At 64.0% G+C, this 17,024-nt stretch overlaps 1 protein-coding gene across 1 annotated transcript; it reads left to right on the top strand.

The window, feature by feature from the left end:
- Window positions 1–320: 320 nt before the first annotated feature.
- On the top strand, window positions 321–11,774 carry MXD4 (MAX dimerization protein 4). The gene is made up of 6 exons (XM_029235402.1): window positions 321–539; window positions 644–743; window positions 4,287–4,316; window positions 9,751–9,865; window positions 10,831–10,993; window positions 11,305–11,774. Exons 1-6 carry the CDS (start codon window positions 476–478, stop codon window positions 11,457–11,459), a joined length of 627 nt encoding a protein of 208 aa, XP_029091235.1. The 5' UTR covers window positions 321–475; the 3' UTR covers window positions 11,460–11,774.
- The last annotated feature ends 5,250 nt before the right edge of the window (window positions 11,775–17,024 follow it).

The raw sequence follows: 17,024 nt of genomic DNA on the forward strand, positions 1-17,024 counted from the left end.
TACATAGACCGCTCTGGGCCAATCGGCGCGCGTCGCCTACTTAACATGCACGCCGGCCGCCAGTCAGCGAGCGCGGGGGCTGGGCCACCACGTGCTGTTGCTAAGCTTGCGCTTCTAAATTGTTACTATCGCGGCGGGCCTATCGGAACCGAGCTTCGCATCTGTCAACATTCTCGGCCCGGCCCGAGGCGTTCGGCCGGCTCCCATTGGCCCCGGCCCAGCCGAGCGCCCGCCCCCGAATCGGAGTGCCGGCTTCCATTGGCTGCATCGGCCGTCGCTCGCCCTTATGTGTCAATTTGAGAGCCTGAGGCGGAGGGTGGCGGCCGAGCGCACAGCTAGTCCGCGGGAGTCGGGGAAGTGGGGCCGCCGGGCGCGCGGGGCGGTCGGCGAGCGGAGCCGGCCGGAGCGGGCCGGGCAGCGGCCGCCGCCGTCCCGGAGCGCGCGCGTGCGCGTGGTCGGGCTGGTGGGCGGGAGGATGGAGCTGAACTCCCTGCTGATCCTGCTGGAGGCGGCCGAGTACCTGGAGCGCAGGGACCGAGGTAGCGCCCGCGCCCCTTTGTGCGCCGGGCCGCGGGCAGGCGGGCGGGCGGCGGCGGGGCCGGGGCCGGGGCGGGGGCCCGCTGACCGCGCCGTCTGTCCGCAGAGGCCGAGCACGGCTACGCCTCGGTGCTGCCCTTCGACGGCGATTTCGCCAGGAAGAAAACAAAGGCGGCCGGCCTGGTGCGCAAGGCCCCGAACAACAGGTACCGCCCCCTGCGCGGCTTCCCCGGCCCCGGCCCGACACCAGGGCCTTACGCCCCCGGAGCGCCCTCCCCAACCCAGACCCCAGCCTGTAGCCCGGCTGCCGCCGCGCGCCCCGGCGGCCAGCCTGGAGGAGGAGGCGCGTCCGGGCCGCGGCAGCCCCGCCCGGCCGGCCCCGCCCGCGCCGTCGCCATCTTCCCGCGGGCCGCGCCTCCTCGGCCTCTCGCGTAAACAGTGCCACGCGTACAGCGCCCGCCGCCCGGGGTCTCCTCCCGTAGCAGCTCCCCGCCCCCAAGTTGTTCTGGACTTTTCCGGGCAGGAAGAGTGTTGTCAGGGGCGCTGGCCGGTGCCCCGTGGGTCTGGGGAGACTGAGGCTCGGTGCAGAGCAGCATGGAGCTGCCCGCCCTGACCTCTGCTCGCCGCGGGCGGGTGGGCTGCATCTCTCCGACTGTCTCCAAGGGCCGAGCCCCGCTACTGGGCTGAGTCCACCCACCCCCAGGGGTTTGCACAAAGAAGGCAAGAAGGAGCGTGGAGGCCCTGCCCTGGGCCCCCACCCCTCGCACGGTGCCCACCGCTCCCACCCAGCCTCCTGACACAAGTGAAACTCCAGCGATCAGTGTAGGGGCACCCTTCTTGGGTCAGAAGGCCTTTTCTAAGGGACCGGAAGAGGCTGCAGGCTGCTGTGCCTGTAATCCACCCCTTCCTCTGGCCTTGTACCCAAGCTGTGGAATCCCGAAAGCCGGCGTGCACGTCCCTGGGTGGGAGAGAGGACCCTCAGCTAGGGCTCCCATGGGATTCCACTCTCCTGGCTGCCGTGGGGACCACAGCACACCTGGCACTGCACAGGGGCCCACTTTGGCCCTGGACCATGTCACCAGGCTGGGAGCTATACTTCCAGGGGCTTTGGGGCCCCTTGGCAGAGGGTGTGGCTCATTCCTGTGGCCTACTTGTTCTTGGGAAACAGAAAGGCTGGCACAAGAACCCATCTCCTGTGACGTCCTGGCGCCCTGGGCCTGGCAAGGAATTGCTTTAGTCTCCATCTGCTCTGGCTGGACATGCTTCTGAGTCCCAGCCCTTGGTGCCCTGCTGGGGCAGTTTGGGAAAGGACATGCATGGGTGGGGGGACACCACTGCCTCAGGCGTCCTTAGTGAGCGAGCTGGGCCCCTGCTGTTGTTTCTCACTTGTTGGTCCCAAGTGCCCTGCCACCCGTGGAAAACTTTGGGCTGTGATCCTTTACTTCCGTGGTATAGGGTAGCCAAAGCTGATAACCAGAATCATAGCTAAGGTTCTCACACGCGTGCTAGTTAATAGTCACCCCACCGCCTGAAGGAGATGTTATTTTTATCTCTACTTTAGGGCTGAGGCTCAGGGAGATTGAACTACTTGCTAGGGCCACCCTCCCATCTCTAGGGATCCAGTTCTGAGGTGGGATCCTGGCCGCCTACATTCTTCTGGGATGGAGACCTTGAGGGCACCGCGGAGGGACCGAGAGGGTCTCCCAAGCCAGGGTGCACCTCCCTGCTGCTCCTCTGGGTGGAGCCCGGCTCCCCCAGTGCTTCAGGCACCCCACGGCTCACAGGCAGCCCTGCGCGGCTGTCCTGGCCCAGCGGGGCCTCAGCCAGCCCAGCCCAGGGTCCAGAGGATGCAGAGCCCTGACTTGGCAGGGCAGCTCCACACCTCTAAGGCTCTGTGTCCCCTGAGGTGAGGGGAAGGAATGGGCCCAGCAAGGACCAGCATGAGGCGTGAGTCATGGGGCAGAAGGGCAACCTGTGTTGGAGGAGACGGCAGCCTCCACGGTTGCCAGGGCTTCAGCGAGGGCTTTTCGGGGGCAGTGGTTCAGCAGGAGGGGGCTGGAGCCAGCCTGCCAGGGATCAGGTCCTGCAGTGAAGTGGGCAGAAGGGTGCCTACTTCGAGGGGTTGAAGGCATGAGTGAACGGTGAAGCTGGGAACCCACTTAGCACGGCCCTGGCCAGGGAGTCCCTCCCCTCCCCAGGCCACTGTGCTCCTGGGACCTGAGTGACCATCTCCCCACAAGGCTCTACGAGTGTCTGGACCAGGGGAGGGCTTCAAGAGGGCTTTGGCCCCTCTGCGTCCCCCGGTTGCCCAAACAGCGCCCCGTCTGTCCAGGATGGGATCCAGCCCAGCCGTGAGGGGCAGGCTGGCAGGCTTCTCTGCACTGAGGGGCGCTCGCTGCCCCTCACATCCCTGACAAGTGAGCAGACCCACAGATCCACAGCGCCGGGCCGTGGTTCAGGCCAGCGAGGAGCCTGACGGCTGTGCCCCCTCCTGGCCCCAGCCAGCCCTGGCAGAGGTTCGGAGGCTCCTTGCCCAGCCTATGTGACCAGCAAGGCCCTCGAGGCCCTGGAACCTGGGTCTGGAGGTTCTGAGGCTGCACAGGGCAACCCGGGAGCCGGCCGCCCTGCTGGGCCCCCCTTGGCTGTGGTGGGACCGTGAACCGTGGCAGGTGCACAGGCAGGCAGGATGGGCAAGCTGGAGGTAGGGATGGGAGACACCTACTCCTGAGCTCCTGGGGCAGGAGAGAGTGAGGGCAGGTAGGTAGAGGCGGCAGAGTCTCTGGGAAGGAGTGCGGGGTAGGGGTTGCAGGGCCTGCTCTGGGTGTGCTCCAAGGGGACCTGGGTCCTCTGTCCCATGTGAGGCAGCCTGGGAAGCCTCGGAGCCCTGGCTGGCCCACAGGATTCCTGCCTGGACGAGGAGGGTGACCTGGAAGTGGGAGCTGGGCTGCGCTGCCTCCCTGTCACCGTGCTCCTGCTCTCTGTGGCACTCAGACTCTGTGCTCCTGTCTGCAGGCAGGCAGGGCTTGGGCAGCGCTTGGGCAGCAGGTGGGGCCGCCGCCCCCAGAGAGGCCAGTCCTGCCAGGCCCTGGCCCCTCAGGGAAGCAGAGGGGCCAGCCTCAGTCTCCCCACTGGCCCAGAAGCATCCCTATCCCAGAGGCCCCCTTAGGGGCTGATCCCTCTGTTGCCAGGTGTCCCCCTTGGCATGGTGGGCTATGATCATGCAGGTGTATGAGCCGGATGGGGTGGGGATGGTGCTCTGTCTGGTGACACTGGGCCAGGACGCCCGTGTCCAAGTCCTGGCCTCTGTGGTCACCTGCCCTTGGCCTTCTGTGCCAGCCCAGGTGGCTCCCAGGACACCACTAGCCTCGGGGACTGGGGAGCTGAGAAGGCAGGTGGCTCAGTGCCCAGGCAGCCTTGGAAGCACTGGGTGGCTCAGCCCCAGGACCGGCTACTGCGGCTCCTCGGGCCCGGCCCACCCCTTCTGAAAGGGAACTGGACCCTCCTGCTAGCCGGGCACCCCCGGACACGGCTGCACCTCTGTCTCTCTCATGTTTGTCATTGGGTGTGAGGTCCTCCAGCTTTTGGTCAGTAGCTACTCACCTGCCCCAGCGCTGCCTGTCTTGGGCGCTCCTGGGGCCCAGACCCTCTCCACACTGTCTGCAGGTCCCCGGGCCCCTGAGTAGGGCCCTCATCCTGTGCTCTGGTGGTGGGCAGTGAAGTGAGCTCTGTCTTTGTGTCTCTCTAAACAGGTCTTCACACAATGAACTAGAAAAGCACAGGTAAGTGATCTCCTGCTCCCCACGCTCCGCCACGTGAGCTGCCTGATACATCCCACCCACCCTTCTGCTGCGGGGATGCTGTGGCCAGCCCCCACCCCCTCTCCCTGCCTCTGTGTCCTGGCTATGGCTCAGCATGCTGCCGGGCTGTGCCGTCATCTTGGGAAGGGGCCTTCTTGACAGAAGAGGCCAGGCTCTGCTCTCAGGCATTCCCATGCTAGCAGGCAGGGGTGGGGGGGCCAGCCCCTGCTCTTGGGAGCTCACCCTGGGGTCCGGAGCCAGGTGGGGGTCAGCGACTTGGGGCAGGGCCCCTTGTGCTGTGTGTCATTCAGGGCCGGCTCCCTGGAAGAGGAGCTCCATCTGTTTTGGGGTGTCTGAGCCCTTTTGGGAGCAGGTCCTTAGCCCTTAGGATGCTGGCCTGCCACCAGGAAGGTTCAGCCCTCTTGGACTGGGATCCCTTGTGCTCTGGGGCCTGCCTTCCAAGGAGTTCCCAGTAGAGTCTTGTCCACGGGCAGTGGGATGGGCAGCCAGTGCCTGGCCACGTGGGCCTGGTGGGAAGCTCTGGCCCAGGGCAGGATCCAGGGGAGTCCACTTCATGCCCACCCATCGGCCCCGGGGATGGGTCCATTCTTGTCCTCCTCTGAGGAGTTGGGGGGCTTGCAGTGAGAAGGAGGAGGGGCAGCGTGGCTGCCCGAAGAGCCTCTGCCCCCCAGCCCTAGTCCGCCCAGGGCCCTGTGCTCGTGACTGCCGTCCTCTCTCCCTGGCTGGCTCAGCCCGCTGCTCTAGCTCCGGGCCTCCCTCTGCAGTGGGGACGAGGTGCGGTGGACAGGTGTCCTCATGGCCGATCGCAGCCAGGCTGTGTGTGCGCGCAGGAGCCCTGAAGCCAGGCCCAGGGGTGACTCCCAGAGAGATGCTCACGGTAGCTTTCTCCTGACCTTTGCTCCCATCTCCGGAATGGGCCAGTTCTTTCCTCCTTTCCTGGCTTGGGATGGGGTGGGGAATGGGGGTCTGCACACAGGATGAACTCTCCCAGGCTGCCGTGGAGCTCGGCCAGCCCTGTGTCCCCACCCCCATGTCTGCACCCACGGCAGCGCCAACTGCTTCTCCCCTGGGATCAGGGCCTCTGCTGAGCGGCGCTGAGCGGGGACAGAACGCTCTGTTCTCTGGAGGAGCTGCACTTCCTGGACTGTTCCTGTGCGTTTGGGGGGTTCCTGAGAGACCATGGAGGTGGGGCAGGTGCAGGGGCCTCTGTTCCTGGCTGGCCCATGAGCAGGTGTGGTCCGCCCTGAGGAACCCACAGACCTGGGGCTTGGGACCCTGTTGGGGCCCTCGGTCACGCCTGTACCTGTGGCTGCCTGATGCTGACGCCGGACGCTCCTGGTCGCTGGCCACAGGAAGGCCGTGTGCCGTCCCAAGGAAGGAAGGAAGCACCTGGCTGGGTCACCCGGCTGGCCCCAGGGAGGTTGGCCCTCGATGTCGCCTTCCCTGGGAGGCATGCCATGTTGGGCCTGCGGGACTTCCCCTTGCCGGTGCTCGGAACTCGCTGGGAGCCAGTGGCCCACCCTAGGCCCACCCTAGGCCCACCCTAGCCTGCCCTGTTCCTCCTCCCCTCCCTCCCCTTCCGCTCAGAGAGCAGCTCCAGCTGGTCTGCTCAGGCCAGTGCTTGGCTCCTGACCCCGGGGACGGGTTTGTGACGGCCATGTGTTCCCGCCCAGGCTCAGCTCCAGGCTTTAGCTTTTGTAGGGGGGAGGGGGCCATCAGCATCCCCCTGGCGGGGCAGGACCCATCACAAAGGCCAGCCCAGGGCCCTCAGTGGAGCTGCCCACCTCTCCCCAGCATGGAGATGGTTATTCGGGTCCTGGGTGGATCCTTCCGAGGGAGGCCTCCTGTGCAGCTGCCCCGTCTGCCTGATGCAGCCATGCAAGACCTCACAACAGCTAGGAAATACAGGGGGACAGGGACGACCAGGCTACCTCACTCCCCGTCCCACCCCCTGAGGAACCACGGGTGGGTGTCCTTGTCGCCTCTTCCCCGAAGCCAGTCGTGGGGAGGTTCAAAACGTGGCTTTGCCCGGCGGCTGAGGGACCTGATGTGGGAGCTCTGGGTCCTCTTCTGAGGAGCAGGGGACTCTCGGTGAGAAGCTGGGTAGGCCTGCGTCAGGGCTGGGCTGTGGCCAGACGCACGGGCAGGAGCTGCCGTTCACAGCGATGCAGGTCTGCACAAGGTGCCTTCAGGAAGTGGCGGGTTTTCAAAGCTCCCAGGAATGCTGGGCGCAGCCGAGGGGCACTGGCACAGGGCTTGGGCACTGTAGCTGCTTCAGAGGAGGGCCGAGCGAAAGCCTAGTGTAGCCCGGGTCCTTGGCACCCCCTCCAGCTCCAGGGAGGTGGTGGCGATGCCCACTCCCCACAGGGGCGGGACCCTGGGCCTCAGATGGGTGGGAGCCTGCCCGAGGCCCCACTGGAGCTGGTTCCCAGCCCTGCAGCCCCGCTGGACGCTCTCCGGGAGTTGGCTTGGCGTGTGGTCCGGTGTTGAACATGGCACGGCTGCAGCCGGCGGCCTCTCTTTGTCTCTTGAGAAGCCTCTGCTTTATGATTTCTAACGCGGTCTGTTCATGGACGTGCGAGGACCCCCCTGCGCCCCACCCCAGAGACAGCATCCTAGGCAGTGGGGTGGCCAAGGCTGCATTCTCCTCCTCCATGCGGGTGCTGAGGGATAAGAACAGAACTTCATTACCTGCTATTTCCTAACTTGACCTTTCCCCAGACACCCCGCGGGCCCCGTCCACCTGTGTCCGTGCATTCTCCTCGTCCCCTAGGCCAGGTGCCTGCACAGGACATGCAGCTGTACCGCAGGGTTCTGAGTGATGGCTCTCCAGTAAACACAGACGGTGCTGTAGTCTGCTGGGTCTGGTGCCGGGGGGTAGAATTGTGGGGCCGAAATCCTAGACCTAGAAATGCCAGTTGAGGGCTTGAGTCGCCTTGGTGGCCCTTCAGAACTTCCATCCCACCGGGGAAGCCGGAACTGCCCGCTGGCCAGCTCGACAGCTAGTCACACCTTTTCATTTCAGCCCAAATTACCATCTCTCCTCGGTAAGCTTTCCTGTTCTAGATCGCTGCCAGATGGAGTTGGTTTTGTGTTAGGTTAGCTGTTTGTGTTCTGCAACTTGCCTGTCTGTGTCCTTTGCCTGTTTTCACGTTCAGATTCTCCTCTTTTTCATTTCGGTGCGTATGAACTCCGAATGGCATGAATACTAACCGCTTGTCTTCTACGTGTATTTGCAGATTTTTTTTGCTGTTACTTGTCGTTTACCCGTGTTTTTTCTTTCATGTACAAATATGTCCTTTTCTGATTGTAAAAGTGTTATGTGGAATTTTTAGCATAGAAAATCTGGAAAGTACAAAAAACTCACAAAGCCAAAGAAATAAACGTTGCCAACCACGTCACGTGGAGACGCGTGCTTCCTGCTCTTCATTGTGTCCCGTGGAGTCTCTTGTGTGCGTCTGTTGCTTTATTTTTTGACCCTATATTGGGTCAGTTGTCACATAGGTGGTTTTGTGTTATGATGTTTTCACTTCTGTTCATGATGTGAAAACGTGGAATATACTGAAACGATGACATGCTTGCCTCTGGGTGGTAGAATTGGGGGGGTACTTTTCATTTATTTTTTTCTTTTGATTTGCATCTTCCAGTTTTCCACAAAGATCACGTACTGTGTACGTACTCGAATGGTAGATTGTAAGAATTGCCACTCATAGATGAGTGGACAAGGGACCCCCGCTTGTGAACTTGGTGCACGTGGTGGGTCGGGGGTCTCTGATTGTGAGCTGTGCTTGAGCACATAGCACCATTGGCTGGGGGGGCTTTGCGCCTCCTGCCCCACAGTCCCAGCACCTTGGAGGCGGGGAGGCTGAGGCTGCCAGACCCTGGGGGCCACGCGGCAGTGAGCCCCCTGGTGTGCCCCCTTCCGCAGCCCTGTGTGAGCGTGGGGCAGGGCTTCTCTCTGAAGATCCTCCAGCCTTGAGGTGGACCCTGGGGCCTGCTCGGAATGCAGATCCCTGGTGTTCAGGCTTCAGGCCACTGCTCTGCCTGGCCTGGTGGCCGAGTGCAGCCTCAGTCTCGTGTTCTAGAAGTTCTTTCTAAGGTCAAACTCAGGTTCACCAGGAAAACTCTAGGCCCCGGGTGCCAGGGGCTGGGGTGCCGGGTGGGGAGGAGCTTCGTCAGCAGGAGGGTGCCGTGTGGACGTGGGTGGCAGACGTAGGGCCCTCCTCCCGTCGGGTGGGGCTGTTATCGCTGCTCTGCAGATGGGCTGCTGCCCTGCACTGAGCTGCCTACTCCCTCCCTATGCTTCGGGGGGCCCCCTCTGTCCTAGGGACATGGCCGTTGCTGCCCGATTTCCTTCCAGAGTCTAAGGGAGACTGGATTTGCCAGGGCTTTGGAACATGGGGGATGACAGGGGGGCCGCCAGGGTTGGCGTCCTTGCAGGAAGGAGCGTGCCGACAGTGGTGATGGGGCGCAGCGGTTCGTCAGAGCCTCGCAGGGAAGCCTGCCGTGTGCCCTTGCGATCCTCTCATAAGAGCTTCGCCTAAGCAGGGCATCTTTGTTTGGAAACGACCTGGGCAGCCTGCCGGGGCTCCGGTGGGTCACATGCCATCAGCGTGCTTTGGGGGTGAACCTTGGCCGCCCTGTGCCCCCACGCCCCCGTGGCCTCTGCCACCCACCCTCCGCAGACCAGATGAGCCAGGGAAGAAGGGCACATCTAGGTCACAGCCCCTTGCCCCGTATGTGAGCAAATGCTGTTGAGTCTTACGGTTCCAGTTCCGTGGGAAAACTGCCTTCATCTGCGTGGACACGGGGACAAAATCTAGAACGAAGCAGTTTCCAAAGGGGTCGCAGACTCGAGTAGGAGGGGTCTGTCCTTGGCCTTCCCTGACTTGGACGGACCCATGTTTCTGTGGTGACGACAGTGACCAGAGAGCACTCTGCACTTGGCGAGGTGGGGGACGGAAGGCTTGTAGGGGGCGTCCCTGATCTCCGCCCGGGAGAGCGTGACCAGCACCCTGCGCCTCTCCCCCTCCAAGTTTCCCCCACCACCTTGCGGACCCCACTGGAGAGGGTGGGGACAACAGGGTGAGCTGGGGCTCTGGGAGCCTGGCTGTAGCACTCGGAGGCTCTGGGGGCCATGATGGGCCGGCTGGCCACACGGGCCCAGCCACAGGCCCCGCCCTTTTACTGGGGCTTCTGGAGGGCTGTGGGTGCCAGGCTGCTCCAGGGGGCTGGAGGCGCTGCCCACCGGGCTGGGAGGGGAGCCCGGGGCGGGACCCTCAGCAGGTCCGTGCAGGCTTCCGGCTGACCGCCCCCTGCCCCCTCCCCCCGCCCTCCAAAGCTCTTGGGCTGCTGTGCCGCCCCCGCCTGACCGTTCCGTCTCTGGTTCTTTCAGACGAGCCAAACTCCGGCTCTACCTGGAGCAGCTCAAGCAGCTGGTGCCCCTGGGCCCTGACAGCACCCGCCACACCACGCTGAGCCTCCTGAAGCGTGCCAAGATGCACATCAAGGTGAGCAGGGCCGCCCCCGTGCACCCGGGGGAGTGGCCAGAGGGCCTGAGGGTGGGGTGGGGAGCCCACCCTGCAGGTGCGCAGCGGGCCAGCGTGGGGGGCACGGCAGTGGGAGCCGCTGAGGGTCGAGGTAGCGGCAGGCGCAGGCTGGGTTTTGTGGGGTGGGGGTGGGAGGCGGGGGTGGGCTGCATGTCGCCCCCCGGGCCCTGGGGTGTGAAGTGGCAGCAGCTGGAAGGAAGGCTGGGCTCCTTGCATGCCGATGCCACCGTTGGAGGCCGGTGGGAAGCAGACGGCCCCGGCGTGTGCGGAGTTTCTGGGGCGAGGGGTAGGGGTTGCTCTCCAGGGGCTGGCGGTGGGGTGTAGACTGAGTGAGACGCTGCCTGGGGCTGGCCCCCTAAGTCTTAAGACTGAGACCTACTGGCTTGGGGGTCTAGGGACACTTGGGCCAACCAGGGAAGGTCTCAGTCCTCCCGCCGGGCCCCTCCCGAGCCTGCGCAGGTGTGGGCTCCCCCAGGCAGGGTGGCTGGAGCACTGAGGGGGCACAGCCGGTGCCCTGGGCCCCTGACGGAGAGGCTGCGGCTCAGTGCCTGGGAAGGTGTGGAGCAGTTGGGCGGGCAGGGCGGCCGGATTGAGCAGGGAAGAGCCCCTGTGGGCAGGGCTGTTGTCTGGGACGGGTGCCAGGCCACGGCTGGGCGGCGCTGTCCCAGGGCTTCAGGCCCACACGTGACTCGGTTTGGCCAAGCTGGCTGGTGGCTGTAGGCCTTCTGGAGCTGGTCAGCAGACGCAGAGCACGGGGCTGGGAGGCAGCAACTACATAAACTCCCGGTGGGCGCGAGGAGGGGGTGCATCAGGCCTTTGGGGCCCAGGCCGAGTGGGGGATGGGAACCTGCCCTGGCCCTTGTGCCCTGGCGCGTCCCGGTGGCCGGGGTTGCCCCACCCCGGGCTCACAGCTCCCGTGCCCCCAGAAACTGGAGGAGCAGGACCGCCGGGCGCTGAGCATCAAGGAGCAGCTGCAGCGGGAGCACCGCTTCCTGAAGCGGCGCCTGGAGCAGCTGTCGGTGCAGAGCCTGGAGCGCGTGCGCACGGACAGCACAGGCTCCGCCGTTTCCACCGATGACTCGGAGCAAGGTGGGGACGTGGAGGCCGCCTGCAGGGGCTTTGGGCATGGATGTCGTGCAGCCCTGGGTGGGAAGCTGGGAGGGTGGGGCCGGCCTGGTGGAGGCCCGGGGGAGGATGGATCGAAAGTCCCCGGCATGTCAGAGGCACGTCAGGGCCCCTGTGTGAGGTGGCAGAGGGGACAGGATGAGGAAGGTGAGGCGTGGAGGCCAGGTGACCTGCCCACGTGAGGGCCAGAGCTAGGCTCGGGCCCGGCAGCGTGCCTCGGGAGGCCTGGCTGGCACTGGCACGGCGTCTGACCCCACCCCGTCTGTTCTCTGCAGAAGTGGATGTAGAGGGTGTGGGGTTCGGCACCGGCGAGCTGGACAGTGTTGGCAGCGGCAGTGACGTGGACGACCACTACAGCCTGCGTGGCGGCTGCAGCCACGGCAGCTACGGGCCCCCCTGCAGGCGGCCTGGCCGCCCCGGCCTCTCGTAGGCCCTGCCTTCTACTCCTCGGCCCGCCCGCCCGCCCGCCTGCCCAGCCGAGCGTGTCAACCCTCCGGTCCTTGAAGTCTCTCCACGGGCCCACTGCTGTGCCATTCTGGAAGCTCCAGCTGCCGCCTGGGCTGCCCGCCTCCGCCCGCCTGCCGGTCAGGGCCTGCCGCACCGCCCACTCCTCCCACCCAGGCAGGGACCCCTACGGGGAGGCGGGGCCCAGCTCCCGGGGCCCGGAGCCCAGCATAGCCGCCCACGGTCTGTTCTCAGATTCCTAATCATTCCAGAAGTATTAAACGTCATTGCTGCAAACCTCGGCGGGCGCCGTGTGAGGGGCTTAATGACCACCTCGGGGAGCTCAGACCCCAACCCCAGCCCCCAGGAGAAAGGAGCGGACCGAGGAAGGAAGGAAGGCGCGGCTCTCCGTCCATCCGTCCGTCTATCTGTCGGTCCACGTAGGCTCCTGAGGCCTGGACAGAGGGATCCATGAAGGGCGGGACTCGGGTGAGCACCCTGGGGCAGGTGGGCGGACGGGGGCCTTGGCACCCCCAGGTGTCAGGAGCCAGGGCTGGGCTTCTGGGGGCTGCCAGGCTACCCCACTCCGATCTGGGCGGCTTCTGCTCTGTTGTTAGATCCCTCAGATGTACACACACATATGCACCTAGGCATACACGCCTGCCCGCACACACGTGCACACATGCAGACACACGTGGTCACTGGACCCAGAGGTCCTTGGGAGCCAGAGGGCGCATGTCCTGGGGCCTTCAAGGGTCAGTTGGGCAAATGCTGGCCCGCGGCCTGTGCCTGGCTCCCCCTCCCCCCCCCCCCCCCCCCCCCCCCCCCCACCCCCGGCTCCCCTGCCCAGTCTGGCCAAGGGAAGAGACCTCTCCTCCCAGCAGGGGCTGAGGAGTGCTGGGGGCTATGAGTTGAAACCACTGGGTCCTCAGAGGGCTTGCTTGTCTCCCTTTAAAAGACAAAAACAAAACAAAAAGTTGCTGCACTGCCCAGAAGCCCAGAACGAGGCTCCCGGGAGAGAAGCTTTTCCCAAAAACCAAGGAGAAACATTTTTAAAAAGAGAAAGAGGCCGTGATGCCGGTGTGTGCCGCCTACTTCCTGTACGAGATTTTTCTACTCTATTTTCCTAGCCGTTATCGCGTCCTTGTTTGCTGAGGGGTGGGAGCGACCCAGCGTCTCAGGGACTCGTCTGTCTGTCACCGTTGTCCAAGCGTGCCTTGTGTCCCGTGTCTGGCTCCACCCGACCGCCACCACCAGCATCTCCCGCGTGGCTCACGGGACGCCCCCAGGTGCCCTCCTAGCCTCCTCCCCATGGCAGCCAGGCCAGGTCAGGTCAGCGGCTGTGCAGCAGCAGGGCGGCGCTCTGTCACCTGGTGGGAGGGGCCGTGACCTGTGCAGCCTGGCCTCCTTGGGGCCGGGGGTGGTGTGTGTGGGGTGTGGGTGCGGCCGCTACCAGAGAAATAGGTTCCTCCCTGCACCTAGCTTGAAGCCTGCCTCCTCCCGACCTGAGCAAGGGCTCCGGGTGTCGGGCGTTGGCAGCTGCTGGGGACAGCTGTTCACCCTGGGCGGTCTGGCCTGGGCATTAGGAGGCTTCTCCTGGCCTTTTGTCCCTGGGGACCACACAGCAGCGTTCAGGTGGAGGGCTGTTGGGTTGACTCACAGCAGCCTCGGCCTCCCTGTCTGTCTGGTGCATTGCAGACGATTTCCAGATCGCAGGGGGAAGATTTGTGTTTATCTTTGTCACGCTGACGGACACCCCAGGTGGGTGGCCTGCTGAAGCAGAAAGGGATCCCTGGAAACAACTCTGGCACAGAACCTGCCCTCCACGGGCCGGGGATGGCAGTGGAGAGCAGGCTTGTCGGGGGGGCGGTGCACGCGGCCGGGGAGACCATCCGAACGTTTTGCCAGTGGTTGCAAGGCAAAGCGTTGTGTTGGCACCTCCTTCCAGCGCCCTCGGGGTCCCCTGGGGTCCAGCGTGCCCGGGAGGGGCTTCCGCCGTCTGCCAGAGCACGCCCACTGAGCGCTCCTTGCGAGGACCCCGCACCACCTGAGCAGGGCAGGAACACCCATGTTTAAGAGCCTTCTTCAGGAGATACAGCTCCAGGTCCCCGGGATGGCCCGTGTTCTGAATTCTTAAAGCATCCATTCTCTAGCCAGCCCCGACACGTGGGGGAGGTCCTGCTCCCCTCTCTGGCCGGCAGAATCCTACCCAGGTGACTAGCTGTGGCCCTCAGCCGACCTTCCGGGCAGCTCAGCCCGTGGCTCTTCAGGCCTCGGTTCCCATGTGGACTGGGGAGTTGGCCTCACTGGCCATCCAGAGGTGCTGGGGTCCCAGATGCCACTCCTCGCCACCAGCAGACACCAGTGAGGGTCTGGTGCTAGAGCTACTCACGTACACACACCCCCCCTCCCCCGGCCGTCGGCACAGTCCCTGCTGCTGGCCAGGGGGACCCACGGGGTTGTTAAGAGCAAACCTGAGTGTTGTGGGGTCTGTAGAGAGCCAGCGGGACCAGAACAGGGTCCCGGGCATCCTGTGCCCTCTCTGCGTGTGCCCTCCCACGCCCACCTGGGCCTCGGTGGACGAGAGCTTGGAAGCCCAGGCTCAGGTTTGGGTCCGCGCCCTCACTGTGAGGCGGCCCTCAAGCCTCAGTGCAGGCCCAGCCGGCTGGGGCGGCTGCAGGAAGGCTGCCCCCCCACCCACCCCCACCCCACCGTGGGCCCTGACTCTGTGACTCTGCCCGGGCAGAGCGGGTCTCAGAAACACGGCGCCCAAGCTCACTTCCTCGGGCGGATGGAGCCATGAGCCCAGCTATGGCCCCGAGGGCCCCCGCCCTCGTGTCTGCCCCATACAGTCCCCACCTGCTGGGTGGGAAGGCTCCTGCACTCTCCACCCCGTCTCTCTGGGCCAGCTAACCGGGTCCCCGCCACGGCCGTGCACAAAGGACTCTGACCACACGCAGCCACGTCTTGGGCGGTAGGGCAGGTTCTGCGCCAGAGTCTGGGGCCGCCCAGGGGGCCTGGTGCTGGCCAGGTGGGCATGTTACAAGAGCCACGCTGGACAGAGATGGGCCACCCACCCGCCTGTTCACCGGGAGGGACTGTGCTGTACCGTTCTGTCTTTGTAACATAAATACAGATTTTTATACCTCACCTCTCTGGCTTCCGGTTCTTTCCATTACCGTGTTGGGCTCCCCTCCCCTCGGCCTCCATAGGGAGCCTGAGCCCACTGGCGGCCTTGGTGGTCCTCAGCACCCTGCCCATAGCCTTGGCTTTCTGGGAGTCCCAGGAGACCACGGGCTTCCCAGAGGGCTAGGTCGGGTCCCAGGAGACCCACTAGTCGGCCACCGAGACCCCACCATCACAGCTGCCTCTCTGGACAGTCACCTGGAGATGAAGGTGGGGGTCAAGGTGGAAGCCCTGCCCCCCCCAGCCTTGGCCTGTTTGCCAAGCAGGAGCTCTTGCCGGCCTCAGACTTTGCCTCTGGGGCTGGGGCACTGCCCCATGAGGACAGCTAGGCCCTCAGGGTGCTCCGTGCCAGCCAGGTGTCTTCTGCTGGTGCCTGCAGCCCACCCGCGTGTGCCTGTGCCCTTTCTGCACAGCGGCTGCTGGCTCTGAGGGCTGCAGTGCGAGAAACCCTCCTTGTCCCCAGGACGTCCTGTTGTGCAGGGTAGGGGTGTGAAGCGGTGTGGCCCCAGGGAGCGCAGCCTGGGGAGGAAGTGCCCACCCAGAGTCGGGCAGCCAGGATGGGGCTTTCCTGGGAACCGGGGCTGCCATGCTGGGCTCAGGCACAGTGCACACAGGTGGATCCACGAGACCTGCCAGCGGGTTTGGTGCGCATCTGTGGGAGAGGACCTAGAGGGACGCTGGGGCATCTGACTTGTCCTCCCTCCCCCAGCAGGAAGCAGTATTCTGGCCTCTTGAACCTGTGTGAGTCCCCTGGGGGCACCTCTAGAAAAGAAGGGAATCCTACTTGGGATGCAGCTGGGGCCTTGAGCTGCCAGGACTCGGGCATGAATGTAAGTGGGAGTATTTGAAACTAAATATTACTATGGCTTTAAATCACCATCACTTTTTATTGAGGGCATCAGGGCTAAACACTTGAGGTAGTTAGCACCTGAGGTCCTCACCCTGGGCCTGTCTCACAGGTAGCTGAGTCTCAGGGAAGGTGCCTGCCTTAGGTCGCCCGCTGGAAGGTGGTGGCCCTGGGACCCGACCTAGCCCTCTGGGAAGCCCTTCCACAGCCCAGTGCCATCTCTGAGTGTCAAGCCTGGATTATAGCAAGCACCACCCATGCCCCAAGCGGGAGGACACCTGCCTCAGTCTCAACCCTCCCGCCCACGCTCTCCTTGGCAGCCAGATGGCTTCTGGTGGCCCTGTTGCCCCCATTGCCTCCAGGATCAAAGCCAGGTGCCCTGCCCTCTCCCCACCCACTCCTGTGCCTTCAGCTCAGCCCAAGCCCACCCCGGCTCCCTCCCCTGTCCCTCCACACTCACCAACCCCTCGGCTCCCAGCTCCCGGCTCCCAACTCCTCTGGGAAGTGGGTCTTCCTATCGCACTTTTGCTGGGGTTATGGCCGCCCAGATCGGTGCTGGGGTTAGCTGGCTACTCAGTGGCCAGGCCCTTTTCAGGCTGGTTCCTTCCCTCCTTTCCCAGCTCCTTGCCAGGCCAAGCCTCAGGGCACACTAGCCTCACAGGGATCTTTCCAGAATGTCAGTGGGATTATCTTCTTACCCGTCTAGTTTGTGGTCGTTCTCAACCCCTCCATCCTCATTGCCTGCCGCCTCCTCAGCCTGTCCTGGTGATCCTTAGGAGCCGCCAACCCCCTCCAGGTGCCTCGCTGCTCCCACCCCCGCCGGGTCGCCTCGGGCAGCTCCTCACCCCCAGCCACTCAGGAGTTTGAGGACTGAGTTTTCACCTTCACACATGATTGTCAACGTGATGGAGGACAAACGTGCTCTCCTCCCACCCTCCTCCAGCCCCACAGTGTAAGGTACACAGTGGTGTTCTTCTGAAGGGGAAGGACCAGGAGGGAGAAAAGGAACCAGAGCCACTTCTTACTCAGCTGCACACGGACAGTCATGCAGACTCTGGCTCTCCCTGGCCATCAGGCCCCAGGCGTCTGCCCTCCAGGCTGCTCTCTGCCCTACCCCCCCCCTCTTCACCCCCAACCCCCGCCAGTGCACAGGATGCTCCCAGCATCTGTCTCTTGCCACCGATGGTCACTTTCGTGACTGCAGAATCGAGCTTCTAACACTGTGTGAGGGTGTCACTCCCCCACCTGAAGGACGGACTCGCACCACCGTCACTGAAAGCTATCCACACATCTGAAAACAAAAGATCTTCAACATCAGACTGCAGTTTAACGTATCTGAAAAGAAATCGTCCAAAACCTAAAATTCTTTTTAATATCAATAGGGGGAAAAAGATTTCCACAGGAAGAAAGGAAATAAACACACTCACATTTTGGTCTGTTTAGTCCAACTGAGTCTCACGGGCTTTCGCAGGGAAGAATCATCACCGGTTCCCTTTACCTTTTGACTGCCTAGGTTCT

The sequence above is a fragment of the Monodon monoceros genome, unplaced genomic scaffold (genome assembly GCF_005190385.1).
Source record: "Monodon monoceros isolate NGI ecotype Baffin Bay Population unplaced genomic scaffold, NGI_Narwhal_1 Super_Scaffold_20, whole genome shotgun sequence".
Taxonomy (NCBI): Eukaryota; Metazoa; Chordata; class Mammalia; order Artiodactyla; family Monodontidae; genus Monodon; species Monodon monoceros.